This window comes from Ambystoma mexicanum, chromosome 4p (genome assembly GCF_040938575.1).
Source record: "Ambystoma mexicanum isolate Mex_15411 chromosome 4p, UKY_AmexF1_1, whole genome shotgun sequence".
Taxonomy (NCBI): domain Eukaryota; kingdom Metazoa; phylum Chordata; class Amphibia; order Caudata; family Ambystomatidae; genus Ambystoma; species Ambystoma mexicanum.
Window position 1 is genome coordinate 690,156,576 of NC_090927.1, and position 19,537 is coordinate 690,176,112.

The 19,537-nt window shown below is 46.1% G+C and overlaps 1 protein-coding gene across 1 annotated transcript in view; it reads left to right on the forward strand.

Moving 5' to 3' along the window:
- LOC138453420 (CD109 antigen-like) overlaps window positions 1–19,537 on the forward strand; it is a 1,060,964-nt gene that overhangs the window by 82,769 nt on the left and 958,658 nt on the right. Inside the window, exon 4 of the mRNA XM_069606254.1 lies at window positions 13,687–13,917. Coding sequence (XP_069462355.1) covers window positions 13,687–13,917 — 231 coding nt within the window. The remainder of the gene's footprint in view (window positions 1–13,686; window positions 13,918–19,537) is intronic.

The following is a 19,537-nucleotide window of genomic DNA, read 5'->3' on the forward strand; positions in this document are numbered from 1 at the left end:
CAAGAACCCTTCCACGACGCCAGCGAAAAGAGACCGGTACGAGAAAAAGTACCGGGTCCCGGACTCGGCCCCCCTATGCCTCCGGGCGCAGCCTACCCCGGACTCCGTCGTCTCCGCGGCAGCCAGGAAGAAAGCGGGGGGGGGTGCGGCCTCCACGTCGACTTCCCCGCCGGACGGCGAGGGAAAGAAATTGGATGCCATGGGGCGCAGAGTCATCTCGTCGGCGGCGACGACGATTAAAGCGGCCAACGCCTTGGCTATCGTGGCCCGCTACGACAGGGAACTCTGGTACAAGATAGCTCCCCTGCTGGATTTTCTGCCGGACGACAAGAGGGCGGAGGCCCTTGAGATCCTGCAGGAAGGTGAGGTGGCCTCGGACCACGCCATCACCGTGGCGACGGACATCGCCGACACTGGGTTCCGCCAGATGGGCAACGGCGTTTGCCTTCGACGTCGCGGATGGCTCAAGGCTACGGACTTTCGGCAGGACGTCCAGACCAGGGTCCTGGACATGCCCTTCGACGGGAACAACCTGTTTGGGAAGACAGTGGACGATTCCCTTCAGGCCATCAAGGCGGATACTGAGACGGCCCGGGCCCTTGGAGTACTGCAGCAACGGCGGACGCCCTTTCGGAGCGGCGGAGGCAAGGGCGCCTCCAAAGGTTCCGGCGGCGGTTTCGCTTCCTACCGTCAAGCGGCCCGCTCGTCGTCGCAAGAGGCCTACAGAGGACGAGGCAAGTCTGGCGGACCCCGCCGTCGTCGCCAAGGAGGCCAAGGCGGCAAGGCCGCGTCCAAGCAGGATTGAACCGGCCGTGGGGTCGGGCCCCCACCGAAGCACCCCGGTGGGAGGCCGGCTGGCGGGCTTCGTCAGCGTGTGGGAGTCCATCTCCACCGACCGTTGGGTGCTGGACGCCCTGGCCCGGGGCCACGCGCTCGAGTTTCAAAGAAGGTGCCCGCGCGTCCCCCCCGTGGCCAGGAAAGAACTTCACGTCCCTCAACTTCTCCTGGAGGTAAAGGCGATGCTCAGAAAGGGCGCCATCGAACTCGTCCCAAAGAGGCTTCGGGGCTCCGGAGTCTACTCGCGTTACTTCCTCGTGAAGAAGAAGACGGGAGGATGGCGCCCCATCCTGGACCTGCGACGCCTGAACAAGTTCATCAAGGCGCAGAAGTTCCGGATGGTCACCCTCCAGCACGTCCTGGGTCAGCTGGAGGAAGGAGACTTCCTATCGTCGTTGGATTTGGAGGATGCCTACTTTCACATTCCCATCCTAAAGGGGCACCGAAAATTCCTCAGATTCGTGGTCCAAGGGCGTCATTACCAGTTCAAAGCCCTTCCCTTCGGACTGCGGTCGGCACCCAGGGTTTTCACCAAGTGCCTCGCACCGGTGGCGGCGCAGCTGCGCCGCGAGGGGATTCACGTCTACCCCTACCTGGACGACTGGCTCATCCGCGCCAAGACGAGGGAGCTCGCCGTGGTCCACACGGCAAGGACCGTCCAACTCCTCACGGACCTGGGATTCTCCGTGAACTACGCCAAATCCCACCTGTGCCCGCGCAAGTCGCACTGTTTCTGGGAGCGAGGCTCGACACAGTGTCCCTTCTGGCCTCCCCGTCGGAGGAGAGGACCAGGACCATCCTGGGCAAGGTGCAACGGATGTTGGTGGCCGACGCGGCCAAGGTGAGGTCCATCAAGTCCCTCCTCGGGATGATGTCTTCCTGCATCTACCTCATTCCCATGTGCAGGCTCCGGATGCGCCCGTTGCAAGAGTTCCTGGATGCGCGCTGGATCCAGACGACGGGCAGCTTCGAGGAAAGGATCAAGCTCGACGAGAGTTTCCGACGAGCGATACGGTGGTGGGGCACCCGCGCGCATCTGATGGCGGGCATGGACTTCCAGACCCCAGCCCACCAGGTGACTGTGACCACGGATGCCTCCCTAGAAGGGTGGGGAGCGCACACCGAAAACCTGCACGCAAGGGGACTCTGGCTCCCGACGGAGAAGTCCCTGCATATCAACGTCCTGGAGCTCCGTGCAGTGTTTTGGGCCCTCAGGTCCTTCCTTCCGTCCCTCAAGGGCAAGGTGGTGAGGATCTTCACCGACAACACCACCACCATGTTTTACATCAGGAAACAGGGCGGAACCAGGTCCCCAGCGCTGTCCAAGGAGGCGCAGGACCTGTGGCATTGGGCCGTCGCCCAAGGGATTCTTCTGGTGCCGTTTCATCTGGCAGGGATAAAAAACACCATCGCCGACTCACTCAGCAGGGAGCTGCGCTCGTGCCACGAGTGGGAACTACGGCAGGATCTGGTGGATCGCCTCTTCCGACGGTGGGGCACACCCCAGATCGACCTGTTCGCGACGGCGACGAACACCAAGTGCCGGAGGTTCGCCAGCAGGTTTCCCCAGACGAGGAGCATGGGCGATGCTTTCTCGTTCCCCTGGGAGGGCCTGTTCCTCTACGCGTTCCCTCCCTTGCCTCTGCTAATCCGGCTCGTCAACCAGCTCAAGAGGTCACGGTGCAGGATGATCCTCGTCGCACCTGCGTGGCCGAGGCAGATATGGTTCCCGGACCTTCTGGACTTGTCGGCGTCCCCGCCAATCAAGCTGCCGGCGGACGCGGATCTACTCTCCAGGGAAGGAGGCGCCATCCTCCACCACGACCCGAAGTCGCTGAACTTGCAGGCCTGGCTCCTGCAGCGCTAGAGTTTAGAGGATACGACATACCGGCCGATTGCAGAGAGGTTCTTGCAAAGGCCAGGGCGTCCTCGACTCTTAAATGCTACGGACACAAATGGAAGAGGTTTTCTGTCTGGTGCCACGCACAGAAGATTAACCCTCTACGGATTACGGCTCCCCAAGTGCTGCCGTACCTGCTGACGCTGGCCAAAGCTGGTCTGGCACACGCGTCCATCAAGATTCATCTTGCTGCGATCTCCCGATACACCAGAACCACGGGCCGGACGTCCTTGTGGTCTCATCGTCTGGTGAAAGAGTTCATGAAGGGACTGTTCAGATCGTTCCCGCCGGTGAAGGCTCCGGCCCCGGCGTGGGAGCTCAACGTGGTGCTGACCAAACTTATGGGACCTCCGTTCGAGCCTCTGCACTCGGCCCCGTTGAAGTTTCTATCGTGGAAAACAGCTTTTCTCGTGGCCATCACCTCCGCACGACGAGTGGGAGAGATCCAGGCCCTTTCCTGCAAGGCCCCGTACTTGACTTTCCACGACACGAGGGTAGTGCTCAGGACGCACCCCTCCTTCATGCCCAAGGTACCGTCGGACTTTCATCTCAACGAACCCTTGGTGTTACCTGTGTTCTTCCCGTCGCCTTCGTCGCCGGCTGAGAGGACTTTGCACTCGCTGGATGTAGCTAGAGCGCTGAAGTTCTACGTGGACCGCACGAAAGGTTTTCGGAAGACGTCACAACTCTTTGTGAACTTTGGACCTGTCAATCAGGGGAAGGCTCTCTCGAAGGCTTCCATCTCCAGATGGCTCTCCGGCTGTATCATGTACTGTCACCGGTTGGCAAACCGACCGCTGCCTGGCCGTCCGAGAGCCCATTCCACCAGAGCGATCGCAGCTACCACGGCGTTCCTATCTGGTGTGCCCCTGCTGGACATATGCAGGGCTGCTACGTGGAGGTCGACGCACACCTTCACGAAATTCTACTGCGTCGACCGGGATTCCAGGGAGGAGTCCAGGGTCGGCCAAGCAGTGCTGCGCAACCTGTTCGCCTGAGGTGAGCCTGGTGAGGAGGTAAGATGCTTAATGTTGAGTTGATGTGATGCTTAATGTTGAGCCTTTGCCACCTCCCGTGGTTGTGCATGTGTGTACTGCTATGTATTCTTTATTCATGAGCATGTGAATCCATGCCAGACCCCATGCTGGAGAAGGAACAAGTTACTTACCTGTAACTGTTGTTCTCCAGCATGGGTCTGGCATGGATTCACATGCGAACCCTCCCGCCTACCCCTCTGCGGCTCTTCACTTGGTCATACTGCCACTTCACGTGCTTCCAAATCTGAAGATGGCTGCCAGAGGCGGTGCTTAGGTAGAGGGCAGTCATTGGCTGTGGTCAGTATGACGCAGAGACCAGTGATTGGTTATTACTACGAAAGACAGATCAGAAACGAAACTGATACTGGTTTTTTCTTTACCGAGGATTCCCAGCCTGACGACGGGGAATATTCATGAGCATGTGAATCCATGCCAGACCCATGCTGGAGAACAACAGTTACAGGTAAGTAACTTGTTCCTTACCTGAGGTAGTCTCTGGTCCAACTCTGGTGAAGCGTGGACAGAATCTCCAACGACAAAATAGAATGAGGATTAAGAAGAGGGGCAGACACCGGAATTACGGATCCCCTCGTCGACGACTTGTCAACCACTCGTAGCCCGAGGTCTGCCGGGCCAGCTATTCTCCCGCTCTCATCCTCTTCCAAGGACAGCAACACTGCCTGTTCCTGCAGTAAAGTATCCGGAGGGATCGGATCGAAAACTTCAGGCCTCCAGGCTTCCTGTAGAACCTCCGTCGACGAGGCCACCGTCGCAGTCGTTGTCGGTGGGACGGTAGATACCACATGCGTCAGTGGTAGGGAGGAGGCCGATGACAGGACCGCCGTCGACGACAATGGCTTAGCAGGTGGTTTAGGCGGTCCCGCCTTTTCTGCACTTGGCCTGCTTTTACTCGACTCTCGACTCGTGGTCGATCTATGGTGATCGCCCGAGGAGGATTTCGGCCTTTCCTTGTCATGCTTTTTTGACGAAGATGACGATTTTCTCGACGAAGATTCTCTAGCTGAATGACTCTGAGATGACTCTTTCTCCGCCGGTCGAGATTTTTTCGCCGGTGGTTCCGACGATACAGCGCGGTGTGATGTTTTCGCCGATTGTGTGGAGCCTACCTCCGAAGGGGGGTATGCCCCCGCTCCATCATTCAACCATGCCACCAGCCGCAGATTTCGGTCTTTGAGGGTCCTTTGAGAAAACCCTTTGCATATGTCACAGTTATCAGCTGAATGATGAGGGTGGAGACAGTATATACAATCCATATGTCCAACCCCTCGTAAACTTTTTTCAAGCCGCACGTCACACACGGACGGAACATCGCCTTTCCCGGCATGAAGGAAAAATTCACTTCAGATTCAACAGTCTCCAAAGTAGTGGGATCTCCTCGCGTCGTCTTACTATTTTGTACAAGATTGTGTACTTGGAGTTGGAGTTAGGTGAATTTTTCCTTCATGCCGGGAAAGGCGCTGTTCCAACTCCAAGTACACAATCTTGTACAAAATAGTAAGACGACGCGAGGAGATCCCACTACTTTGGAGACGGTTGAAATCTGAAGGGAGCCGCGGGGGCGGGGCTCTTATACCGCAACGGCCTACGGAGCATGCTTAGGCAGGCCCCAAAAGGACGTAGATAGGACACAAAAGTGTCAGAAGTTTTCCTATAGAAAAAGGCTATATATGTGTACCGAGGGGTCCCAGTCTGACGACGGGGAATATTCTAAGCATGTGAATCCATGAAAGATCAAATGCTGGAGAATGGAGAAGCCACTGGAAAGGTCAGATGTGTTCATCTAATGGGGAAGGTAATCAATTGGGACATTGGAAACATGTCCTCAACAAGTAAAACAGAACGAGAGTGGAAAAACATACCCTGCAGGGTCTCTAAGCCTTTGCCAGGTCTTCATAGACTCTCCTGAAGGTCTAATATTGAGGTGTCACAGAACTGTAATTTCTATGGCTCTCACAGATAAGGTAGTCATGATGGCCTACAAATGACACCTGGAAGCAGCGAAGATGAAGGTGAGGCGTTGTGAAAACTGCAGTTTCATTTTTTTTTGTTTTTGTTATTTGTGTTTATGGTTAAATAAAATCTTGCAAAATCATTTAATTTAACATACATTATAAACCAATGTATATCATTAGGTATAAAAAAAATACAAACCCATAATATAGGCACAGTTCAGTTCATCATACCATAACAATCATAACATTTTTCCCATAAATATTCAGATAGTAATTCTTACAACAATTAAATAATTTATACTACACCCCTACCAGATCCTACTAAAATTCATCTTAAAGAAAGAAAAAGGTTTTCCTTATATCTTGTACATTTCATTAAAAATGCCCCTCGTGAATCTTGCTACCACAATAATAGGAATTTGTCTAACCTCAACTATTCTGGTCCACAGATTGGAGGAGTTAGAGGAGGTTGAGTACACACATCTCTTAGAATAGAGGATCCTCTTCTGCATAACTGTCAGATATTTAATAACATGCTGGTGTAATGTCTATAATTCAGGCAGTTTAGAGAGCCTACAAATCCGCTCACTTTTCAAAATACCCTTTCAGGGCCCTAATACCTCCAAAGTGTGTTAACCTTTAAAACGAAATCTAATAAACTCCACACAGATTTTTCAGCAGGAAATTGGGTCCCATAAGGTCATAGGGCAATCACGTTAGTTTACTGAGTGGCAATACCGCTATATAAGGACAATATTTAGAGCTCCATCTCATCACAAATTCTATCCAAGTGCCTCATCCCCCTTTTCAATTAATGTAGGGGTGTGTCACCAGGGATATTGCTCTCATTCCTCTTTCAACTCAGATAACAATTGTGTGTTTCCTTGCTCCATTAGTATTTGTAGACCACCAAACAAGGTATTGTCCACACCCTCCATTATTTTACGATAAAGATCCAAACGTCTGCACTGATATGTGGTCCACCAGGATTGCAGGCCAAACTCCAGGCGGATAATACTGATGGGTACAGCCCCCGGCAAGTCCCGAACTTTAGCCAAATAACACCCTCCTTCCGATCAACCATTTTCTGTTCTTGAAAAGAAGGATGTCTGTGCCATACAGCACTATTGGGGTTAACCTAGCTTTGTAGAAATGTATTAAGGGCAACAGGGAGTAGGTACAATTTCCTCGCTTGAAGATTTTCATTAAAGAAATCAAGGTAGAGACTTTAGTCTCCATATTTGCCATACTCAGTTGTTTACTGCCCTGAAAAGATGAAATGCGTCACCACCTCTATTTTGGCCCCCCCTTATATAACACCCCTTTCTCATATCTCTTTTTCTTCTTACTAGCCCAAATAATAGGGTATATACTCATCCTGCAGGGGCTTCGTTTTAGGGGATAATCTGGGATATTGCTGATCTATGCTCCAAAGGTCAGAAATATACAAGTTAAACAATGTAGGGGTGAGGACGCACCCCTGTCTCAAGCCAACATTCTGCGTAATGCAATAAGACAGGTCACCCTCAGCATTGAGACACACTTGTACATTGGTATCATTATGGAGAAAGATCAGCATATTGACGATACTGGAATCAATATTACATGAGGCCAGTTTCCCCCACAATTTTGCCTTCATCACTCTATCGAACGCTGAGGATAGATCCAAGCTGGCTATATATAACAAATTGGCCTTCCCCTCACACATAAGTGGCATAGACACATTTGAGAGAAACCCACTAGCCACTGTCCCTATCCCTTTAGGAAAACCCATCTGAAAGATACTTCATCTATTGGTACTCTCTGCTCATTTAGTAAGATCTTTCAGGAGGAGACCAGCAAGAATTTTCAATGAGGTATCAATCAGGGTAATGGGGCGGTAAATTAAAGGGGAGCCGCGGTCACCCCTCTTAAGGATTTGAACTATTATTCCTTTGCCCCAAGATTGGGGTGTTTTTAAAGAAGCAACTACTTGAGAGATTACTAAGAACATCTGCCCAAAGAATGGGATCCTCCTTTAGGAATGCGTTTGAGATCCATCCGGGCCAAATGCCCGTTGAACTAAACTCCTGATCCGCATTGCTGGACACAATGTGAGAAAAGTGCTTAGCCCAGGCATCCTCTGATACGTTTTTCAACTGCTTATTGGGCTGTGTTCCATCTGAATTGTTTAGAAGACACCAAATTGCCCTCACATCTTTTTTGTACAATGCTCTGCATCAACAATTGGTTAGCTTTAATATAACTATTGATTTTGTGAGACTTATGCCAGTTCTTAAATGACTATCGCTTTTTCTATGCCTCTACACTTTTCCCAATAAGAGAGGCCAGATTTCTTGACATGCCGCACCACCCTTCTCATTATTTTCTTCCTCAGATTGACTTCTTTGTCAAAAACCTGGTTTGACTTAGCAGTAAATGCTGTCATAGTCCATTGCCAGAAGGACCCCGTCTTAACATTCCAATTTAAAATGGTATCAGAGAACCAAATAGAATAGCAATGGTAACATAACCCCCCCATGTGGACCAACAATCCCCAATGAGTGCATTCACCCTACTCTGACTTGAACTATATTGACTAATACCATCGTTCTCTGCCTGCCAACAAATTACAAAAGGGGAAACACCATATGCAAATCAGGCTTGGTCCCACCCCAAAAGGGGGTAGTTCAGCTTGAACTGCTTGGTCATATTCCTTGTGCACAAGACCACAAGCATCCCCAAGCATGTTTAGGCCTCGTTGGGCCTCATCAGTGAGGAGTAGCTTGGGTCTCTAGGCCAAGCAGGCACAGGACCCATGTCTGGGCATACCCATCCCACTAGCGGTGACTAAGCAAAACAAAAGAGGTGATGGCTGGAAGGTTTAGAATTAATCTTAACCTCTGGCATTGCTGTGGGCAACCCTCCATACCATCGTTCTTCGCCTGCCAAGCCATTACAAAAGGGGAAAGACCATATGCAAATCAGGCCTGGTCCAACCCCCAAAGGGGGCAGTCCAGCCCCAACCTGCTTGGTCACATCCCTTCTGCATGAGACCACGAAAATCTGTGCCTCTTGGTCCAGTTCCTGCATCCCGCCCCTCAACCCCATGTGATCTAAATTCATGGGCTATAATTAGCTTTTTTTATAAACGTCAACATGGGCATTTAGGAATAAGTCACAAATAACTTGCAAGCCAAAGTGGACCCTACATCTCCCCACACTATTATCATGAAACAAGTCGACAAGGTCAAAATCAGAGGACCTGATTACCCCAATCCTGAAATTGATCTGAGAAGAGTAAAGGCCCTAAAACGATTCAAAGGAATATCTATTTCTTCTTTAAAAATGGACTCAAATACAACAATCCCTGACATAAGTGAACCGACTTACAACATAGTTGTGGGACCTACATAGTCCGCCTTTCTGTCTATCTGGAGGCCAATACCATTATTTCCCAAAGTTTAGGCGCAACAGATGCAAATGGCTGTGTAGCAGCATCGCTGCGATCCTTGGAGGTACTCATTTTTAGAGTTGGTTCCCTCAGTTCACAGTCTGTTTCACTTCTGAGTGTGCCGACATCAGCCTGCCCACATCTTGACATGACTTTCCTAGTCCTACTGCTGCCCTCAATGTTTGCAATGAAGTCGGAGGCACCCCGCAGGCCAAGTTCCACATTTTATGGACAGCACTGTTGCTCAACAGGGAGGCTTCTTGTATCAGAAATGTTGAGAGCGTACTCCACCCCACCCCCGCGCAAGCAGCAACCTCTATTTCTGATGGCTCTATAAGATCTAACAGGGCCTCCCGGTCCTCGTCCTGCTGATCTGGTGTAAGGAGAGAGTTCCTTTTAAAGAACTGGGTGATCTTTTTATTCTTTTTTATCAGCTTTTTCTTGCGCTTAGCCATCCCTGCATTGTTTGTATGCAGCCCCTATTTCCCTAATAATGGTCAAAGTTTTGGGCGGGGGCCGTTGCTAGGTCTGGAAAAGATCCGGAGCTACACTAATGTCGGGAATGTTGGGGCTCGGGGCTAGCTAGCCTTTTGGTTGTAGACCCTGAGATTCTATCCAGGGCTACCACCAAAAGACTCGGGGCTATATCCCCCTAAGCCCCCCGTAGCAACGCCTCTGGGCGGGGCACTCACAAAGAATCATTACGCACTCTAAATTCTCAGGGTGTGAGATACCATTGTTCCTTGCCCGCTCAGCTTGCGACCCCAGCACAGCAGTCCCCTCCTCAGGGTGATAACATGATTTTTGTTCCCTTCTTTTCGAGACCTCAAGAGTTTTCTCAAAAATGTCCTAGACCCAGTCCTAGATGTGCCACCCCTTGTAGGTTGTTTTTTAGATGTATTCTTGCAATGGGAGGCCTTCTTTTTTTTTCTTTTCGCTGCCGAGGAAAGGGCTGACATTCCAAAACTAGCACACCTACCATACCCTGTTTTTTGAAGTTCCAAACCTGCCAGTCTCCATCAAGGAATCCTTAATGGAACCAACCACTGACTTCAGTTCCGCCAGTGAGCATGCATGTGCCCGAACCACCAGGCTTATATTGTCGTATAAGCGCACTAGGGACTGAAGCACTAGATTCAGTGAGATTAAGGCACTTCCATTGTAGGGGGACTCTCTGCAACATAATGCCTTCCCCTTGAAAGCGAAGAGAGGACCATGTGCCATCCCGCAATCGTTCACTGTCATTGAGGGTCTCGGATGTTTCACCACCTCTTCCGGGAACAGTCCGTTGGGGGATACACTCAGCCGTTGTTGACAGGGCCGAGGGCCTGCATCTCACTTTCCTCCAGTAGACCCGCATTAGTGGGAGATATGTTAGATAGAACCCCCCAGCTTATCAGAAGGAGTCCAGTTCCTGCCCAGTTCCCGTGAGGCCTGAGTGTAGGTCCACAATCTACTGTCCATTTTCACAATGCGGCTCCTGCACAGATTTTACTGCTTCGCTGTAGAGCTTTTGCAGCGCTAAAAAGAAAAGAGAAGTCATTTTTCTAGTAGCAGTACCATTTCTCCTTCACCACAATAAATTTACGAGGAGATTGAAGAAGATACTTCCTTATACAGAAGCGTTAGCTCACGCCTTAAATTATAGCGTTTGCCTCGCCCCCTCATTCTCTCAAATGTAGGAACAAAGATGCATATAGTTCACCTCTGTGAGAGCGCCAGAGCTTGAAACAGTTTAATACTCACTGAATAATGATTTTCTCAGTGAAACTAACCATCTGCTAGCTCTCTCATCTCTCCACCAACCCAAACGGCCACAACAGCACTCAGCTCTTGGCACTCTGATTCCTCTGCGCTTCGTGCCGGTGCTCAGAACTTGAAGCCAAAGTGGTTTGATGTCACACATGGACCAGTCCTGGCAGAATAGCAGCCACAACGGCACTCAGCTCTCTGCACTCTGGTTCCTTGGCGCTCTGCGACAGCGCTCAGAACTTGATGCAGAAGTGGGTTGACATCACACAGGGGGCAGGCCAGACAAAAAAGCAGCAGAATAGCAGCCACAAAGGCAATCAACTATCGGCAATCCGCTTCCTTGGTTCCTGCGGGTCCGGTTTTTGCATCTGAAAGCAAAGGTAGAAAGAGTGCTGAACAGCTAGCTATGCGTGGTGCCTAACTCAGCACACCTCAACTTGCTGTGCCGCCCCCATTTGTACTCCACAATGCAGCACCAAAACGTACAAGTGTTGGAGCATGATACAGCAAGACAAACACTTCGTGATGATTCCAGATAAATATTCAAAAAATCCCATATTGGAATTCATACAATCTCTACCAGTATCTACTGTGCCGCTGGTCCTAGAAAGCATCTTCACCACCCACAGGATTACAGGATCTGTAGGCGTGGATAAATGGGTCACCATTTCATGGACAGACTTTTGGCAACTTCATGTCAGCTTTGGTGATCACACACAACAGATTCACGCCTGTATGGCCAAGGGCCAATGGAGATGTCAAGTAGTTTATGCGCACTCTCAACAAAACATTGTGCATAACACCTAGCCGAAATAAGAGCACAGAGCAAATGCTGTACAGGTTGCTAAGGGAGTGGGAGTATCGGATTACCCCACATTCTCCTGCAGGAGTATCTGACGTGCTGTTATCAAGCCATCCCACAAGAACAATTCCCAGCATAGATGATGAACAGGTTCACACAAAACAAGTATTGAGAAATGATAAGGAGGCGGGGTGAAAGCACAGAAAACCATTCAGAAAAGCGGAATGGGAAATGGTGTTATTCAGAAACCGGAAATCATTCAACCAGCTCACTCTTGTCTTTGAAACAGAGTGTTGGAAAGTAGTCGTTGTCAAGGGGTGCATGATAACGGCGGAGAAAGGGCACAATATCATAGCAAGAAATCAGTTTCTGTAAGAAAATGTGGTCAAGAGACCCCACAGATACAAGATCTGAGTCATCAGACATGAGACTTGACAGAATAATGTGACTGCGAAGATACGGAGACTCCATCACTAGAGCAAGGGCAAAGGCCGGTAGTTGATCAGCAGCCACCAACTGTGATTCAAAGAAGCAAAGTCACGAGGGGGAGATATCTTGGCGATAGCCCCATAAGACCCTACAGAAGAAGAGATCCCAGAGAAGCAAGTCTTGTGGATTAGAAGACTATACAATGTAACCCTGAGGTGAATGACAAGCAAAAGTAAATGCTAATAGCCACATATGTACGTTCAAGTTAGCATCTATTTGTGTGGGGAGCGATATTGCATTTTATATTGTAAAGCACTCCAGTTTAGAAGAACATTTTATTTCAAACATTTTCTATCGCACTCAAGTGTGGTGATGTTCCCGGAAAACGTATGGTCTCAGCTAATGAGCACTGTCCAGTTGCCTTATTCAACCGCTACTTTAGCTTTTTCAACAGAAATCATGGCTCGTCTTGGAGACATTCCTGTATTGGTGACGAATACATTGTGGTTGGGTCACTACTTATGATCTCTGATGTGTGCTGATTAACTAACAGTTATGTATTGAAATTTTTTGACTTGTGCATTTTAACTATGGATTTATTTATTTTGTACATATTGTTTTAGACTATTGCTGTAGATTGTTTATTGTGACTGATTCATGGCGAAAGGTTTTACTGAAACCAAAACACAATACATAAAGATATTGCATTATAGTTTACTGAGGGCTGCATGAGGACGTGCATTGGTAGAACTTTCTTTATCAACTTCTGACCTGCATATGGCATACAGGATGCCAACATATATTAAAAAGCAAGTCTAGAATCTGTGGTAGTAAACACACTGGGGGCCCTTACAACCACATATTACTCATAGAGTTACAATGAAGAGATGCCAGAGAGCACAGCAGATACGCCTGCGCTGGCTGCACTAGTGGTTATTTCCCAGGCAACTTGTAGTATCCCACTCTACCAGTCCCTGAAGAGCAGGTATCAAATTAAAGGGACCCCCCCATTATGGGAGATCCCAGAACACTAACCCCGCTCGGAATATTTGATTTACAAAGAGCGCTATATATGTGCACTCATACACTCGGCCTGATTCATGGAAGTGTGTTATAATGGCGCAATCCCATAGGAAAACGTTCCATGAATCAGGCTTTCAATTGCTTCCTCACCCACTCCCTCCCTCAGGCACTCACCCAAATAAACACTGACTGATTCCCCCACCTAACCTGCTGGTATTTTAGGGTTAGTAAACTATAAAGATAGATTTCAGTCCTTCAGTGCAAGTCATGCAGTCAGTTCGTACAACTGCAGGTGATTCGTGTTTTTCTTGCCACCTTTGCATCACCACAAACAATGTGCCCCGATCCTTGTAAAGAACACGCAGTTGGCCAATGGACGTATACTACATTACATGGAAAAGTTTCTGTAAGGTCTGATGTGTCACGTGTGTGATTTGTAAACACTACTTTATTCCACTACCAGTCCTCTTGTCATACCTTTGCTGGTTGTTTATTCACAGATTCCAGAGGATTCTGCATCTCTCTTTTACTCCTTGATTTTGAGTGGAAAAAGAGAGAACCAAACGTTTTTCACTGTAGAAACGCCTGTATTCCTGAAGTCACAAAGGAGCACCATTTTTATCGAGCTGGATAAGTCTTTCTACAAGCCAGGGCAAGGAGTAAAATTCAGAGCAGTTTGCCTTCAGCATGACCTGAAACCGCTCCATGGAGAAATTGATATCAATGTTCTAGTAAGTGCATTTGGATGTTTTGAGAATATGTATCAGAAGCTTTAAGTGAGTTACAATGTGTGTTGTATACATTTAAATTACACAGATGTCCGATAAGCATTTGTGGGCATGTGCAAATCACAGGTGAAGCATTTAGCAATGTGTGAATCAAGCATTAACAAAGCCAATAGTTTTGCCTGTCGTGTCTGCATATTTGTTGTTAATAATTTAAATGAATAATTTATTTTTTATTAAACGTGTAATTTATGCAAATAAGCAATGCATCAATGCGGAGTACACTTTGCATGGAAGATAGTACGTAAATAGAGCACATGAATAATTTACCACAAAATGTCTAGTGTTCCGTATCAAGAACATAGAGCATGACGGCCCATTAAAACATTGAATTGTTGGTGGCCCATTGCAAACCGTTGATGAGAAAGTTCAATGTTTTTCTCCCAACATTTTACATGAATGCTCGGCATCTCCCAACATTCAAAGTTTTCAAGCACCTTCTCCAAATGTTTTTCTTTTGTTTTCAGCCTATTTAACCTGTTTTTGCAATCTTCACATATCGTAAGGGTATTACAGACCTGGTACGAAGGGCTGTAACATGATTTATAAGCCTGTATACCCGTTATGCGCCCTCGTCTTTGCAACAGGCCGATAACTCAGGTGTGGGCGGATAACACCTCTTACTGCCCTCTCCACAAGGTCTGAAATGCCCCATGATGTTAATAGGAAAAATGGAATTCTACATATGTGATAAGAACAACGCCTTGGACAGTTAGGCGCAGTGGAACACGGGGATGGGACATACGTGTATGGAAAACATAAGGGTGGTTCAACATAAGGGAAAGCCTGAGAAGCTCTGAGCACAACAAGGAGACCAGCAAACTATCAGTCCAGCTATGCTAAGTCGTGGGCTCATGGCTACATGTCAAGGAAAGGTTAAAAAAAATGCCACATCTTTTGGAGGCGTTCCTATGTACAGACCAGTTCTTCTCAATGCCAGTGAGGCTACTCATGACAAGCTACCAGTCTCTGAACTTTGGGCTTCCTGGGGATTTTGGTAGGATTTCCCATAAAAGAAGTTCCCTAGCACCAAATGTGGTGGTGCCCAGAAGGCTGTCCATGCCTAAAAGTATGGCTTTCCTTGATTTATATAATGAAGTATGTTGCATATCTTGTCTGTGTTAGAGTTACTGGGGTGAAAGGTGCACACTGAACAGACAAGGAGAAGACGTTTGCGGAAGAAACACAGATTGAGGAGCATGGGGCTACATAAGGAGAATGATGAGGAGGAAACATGGGGGAGGTACAGAAGGGATACAGCATTCATAGGGCGACATCAATTGACAATGCTCTGTCATTAGATACCTAGTTGAGGCCTCATTTGGCCTCAACTTTGTTACAGAAGTCTTCATGGTTTAAGCACTCAGATTTCCAGCTGATGTCCTCAAATGACAGGTATTAGCACAACATACTGAGTATTTATTACATGTTATGCTTAGCTACTCATAGTGTTTGATAGCTAGTGCTGCCAATTACAGGTCAGATATTGCAAATATAAAGGTACAGCCATCAAATAGTCAGCTAAAGCCACCAACAATCCAATTACTCTCCCAACATATCATGTCTTGCCATTCAATGCACCAGATAGCGCCAGGCCTATGTACTCGCATTAATCACATGACATTCAGACTGTGCTTTCAAATGGCTTGAAGATCGACCATGTCAGTAATCAAGCCTTTCTACTGCAGGAAGCTGAGACCTGCCTCACCCCACATATGCATTGTCTGCACTCTTGCCCCTCTAAACCTTGAAGAGTGTTTTATTTCAGAAATTCTGTGCAACCCAAATGTACTCAGAAGAAATCCTGACGAGTTATTAAAGTTGACATTTTTCTGAAGAATGACAAGTGGGAAAGGCATTGCTAAATAAATTATGTTGAAATGCTTGTATTTGTGCAAGCGGATTAAAACTGCTATTTTTTGAACACATAAAACCCCTAAACAAAAAAGATAACTCCTTGGATGTTCATCTGACACCTCTTTTTCTACAAAGACAAACATAATGACGTACACATGCTTTCATACATACTCAGTCAACAAGCACGCTTACTTCACTTCCTTTTACAACTTCACTCATTATCACTTATATTAAGCATGCAACCTTCTCTTACTAATACACATACATCAAACATCATTCCACTCATAAACCTTGCAGTCTCATGGACACCCTCATCCACACATCCAACTGCCCCTTCCATACCTTTATTCATACCCAGACCCATGCAATCTCCATTCACAATTACATCTTGTACACCTACATCTTCCAACACTCTTTAATGCATTAACCAGCAGATATCTTTTGAAACCTGCCCTCCTGAGTGTACAATTAATTTGAGGTCCCACACAAAGAAATAATTGTTACTGCTTACATTGCAATGTGTACATCTTGCTTACGCATTGTTAGCTGAAGTTATTCCAGAGGTTACCGCCTGGATACTGGTTTCATGTTAACTATCACATGTCAAACACTAACAACAATGTTTGTGCAAACAATATGTCAAACAACACAGAGCAGTCATCACAGCCATAATACCCATAGAAACCGGAAATCTGGTATCCAAACATGCCCCCAAATCAGACAACAATCCTCCAGAAACACATGTATGACAGTGAAATAAAAACTATTACCTGTACCTGAGAAGCCCTATAGTTAGAAAATGATGCCTACATCCCTGAGAAAGGACGTGTACCAAGAGCAAAACCTCCATGAAGTAGGGAGGTCAAACACCCACAAGAATGTACCTCTATCCAGAGGAACCCTGCCACAAATGAGGAAGGCCCAACTCCCTGGTAACCTGGACCTATCGTAAGCAAACTTGTCCCAGAGGAGGGAGAGCACAATACCCAGCCATTACCACCAGATACTGCAGAGGCTATATATACGCTTTACACAATTTCATAGACAATATGTAGTGCGTAGGAGAAGTTAGTGCCAACACCAGATAATAAAACATGATGTATCATGACCTCAAACAAGCGAAAAAAGCATCTTATTTTTTTAAAGGACAGTATTGTTTTGCTACATATTTTTCAAAATATTGGATACATATTTATGAAATATATAGTTTTCAACTACTTCTTTATTCACTTTGAAATGTATTCTCATTCTTATACTTTTTTATTTACATAGTCCAAAGATGTTTCTCATGAGCAATTTTCCACAACATTTATATAGCTCTTTATTCAGTAATGTAGTACTTTCGTATTGTTGGAGATTTCAAAAATGTTCATGTTCATTTTTAAAAATGTGTAAATCCCCACACTGAACGGAGGATAGCACAGGAGCAACACGCTGGTCTTGAAAGCAAGACCACGCAGAGCAACAGAGGTTTGAATCCCAGATCTGCGCTTAGAAACCAAACTCAGGTACGGTATTAGGCGTGTTATATTAAATAAATAAATACATTTCATATACATGAAGATATTCCCTTGGGCTAAAGGGATGTATAAAACATTTCTTTATTCAACATGTGCAATAAAAGCAGGGTTATTTATAAAAAATAAAAACAGAAACTTTCTTACTGAAATCCACAATGTAAGTTGATACACCTTTGAAAAGTATTCTATTCAGTCCCTTTTACATGTAGGAGTTCACTCTTAAGCTTAGCATGTAGCATGAAAACAAATGTGAAACAGTCAGAAACAGAGTATTGCTTGTAATAATAGTCAATTTATTATGCTATAATATACGTTTTACAACATTCTAATAAATGTAGTTTAAATAAAACTTTATTATGCTTACCAACAAGTTTAGTGCTTGGTCTACCTTCCTCTATTCCGATGGCCATCCTCAGATTAGAATTGGGTTTAACCTCCCTAAAGGCATTGGTGTTAAAGAAGCGAGCCGCGTTATATCTCAGAATGGCTCGAGACACAAGTAACGACATATTACTAGCGGTACACCAGGAAATAATAAAGGAAGGATCAACCTCTTCAATTGTTGATCAGATGAACAATCTGTTCTCCGAAATAGGCTGGCAATCCAGAGATGGTAAATACTCAGATAAAGTAAACAGAGCATTGAGTAAACGTATTGATCTTTGGGATTGGCTGGAGAATTTTGGATACCTTAAGAGTTTGAGCAGCTACCAGTTTGTGCAATATAGACTATTTGAATTTAGGAAACCCCAGAGATACTTGAACATCTGTCCATCTATTAGGCTTAGACGGTTCATACTACTGCTTCGCCTAGAACAACTACCTACCCTTAGTAATACGGGGAGAAAAGACAGCATGGCTGCCGAGGAACGCATTTGCCGATTATGTAAAGTGCATAAGCATTTGGAGACTGCAAAACATTTGCTGACTGAGTGTTCGGAGATGGTTGGCACTTTTACCCCCCTTCTTGGCAGTTATGTGCATGAAACTACATATATTGGGGAAGCTCTGTTTTGGCAACTCCAACAGTCTACGTCTCTTAATAGCTCTGTATACTGTTTGGTTGCAAATTGAAATAAGATTGGGTATAACTCTGTAGAGGAATAGGTTTTATGTAATAATTCTTATACAGATGATATGAAATTTATATACATCTGTGAACAATGTGAATTATTTGTTTTTAACACAGTATTTTGTATTGCAATTCATGTATATTTAAAAATTGTATTTGAAGCATGTTAGATTTTTATCATGTTAGTTGTGTTAAATTTGTGTAAAGTTTATAGTTTAAACTATAGCACAATACATATTAAATTAAATTAAATTAAATTAAATGTTGGTAGACTCTTTAAATAAACATTTAAAAGAAACCTACAAACATTACCAAATTCTGTTGTATACAATCACAGCTCATACAAATTGTATTTTTTCAGAATTAAAAACTAGTATAAACTTTAATTTCAACTTATACTGTTGACATATCTAAAAAAACAATGTGAACCTCTATAAAATTTAGTAATACCTGCAACCACTTTTTATAGTACAATATGTATATCTTAAATTAATGTACAAAGGTAAAAAGGTATCTTTTATACTAACTTAAAAACCTGCTACTGATAATAAAGTTAGATGACTAAATCTATATATATATAAAAATCTTACATATGTTTCCGTCCTCAGCTGATGCAATTTATCTGTGTTAGGTTGTCCTCTGCTGTCCAAATGGCTAAGTGGGCCTCTGTGTGCCCTTCCAATTCAACAGCAGCTATCATTTTAACAAACAGAATGAGCACGGTTCTACATGGCCACCTTGAACTTCCACTATTGCAAACATTCGGAATAATTTGAACTTACTTCTCTCCACCCTCACTTCTCTTCACATATGCACGCGGTTCCAGTGTCGATGAGCAGTTAATTACAGGCTCACTGTTTCAGTCTCTAAAGAGCAAACCGCTGTAGAACGAATGCCTCCTCACAAGCTAAAACTGAAAGTAGGTGCTGTAATTATGCTGCTACGCAATCTTATGCCATCATAGGGACTCTGCAATGGAACAAGGTTGACAAGTACCCATCTACAAAGACACATCATAGAGGCCCATGTAATCGATAGAACTTAGATACTGGTAAGCAAATCTTGAAGATGGAGTTGAAGTAACATCGGCCCCAGGACCCCCAAGGACTTGTGGACA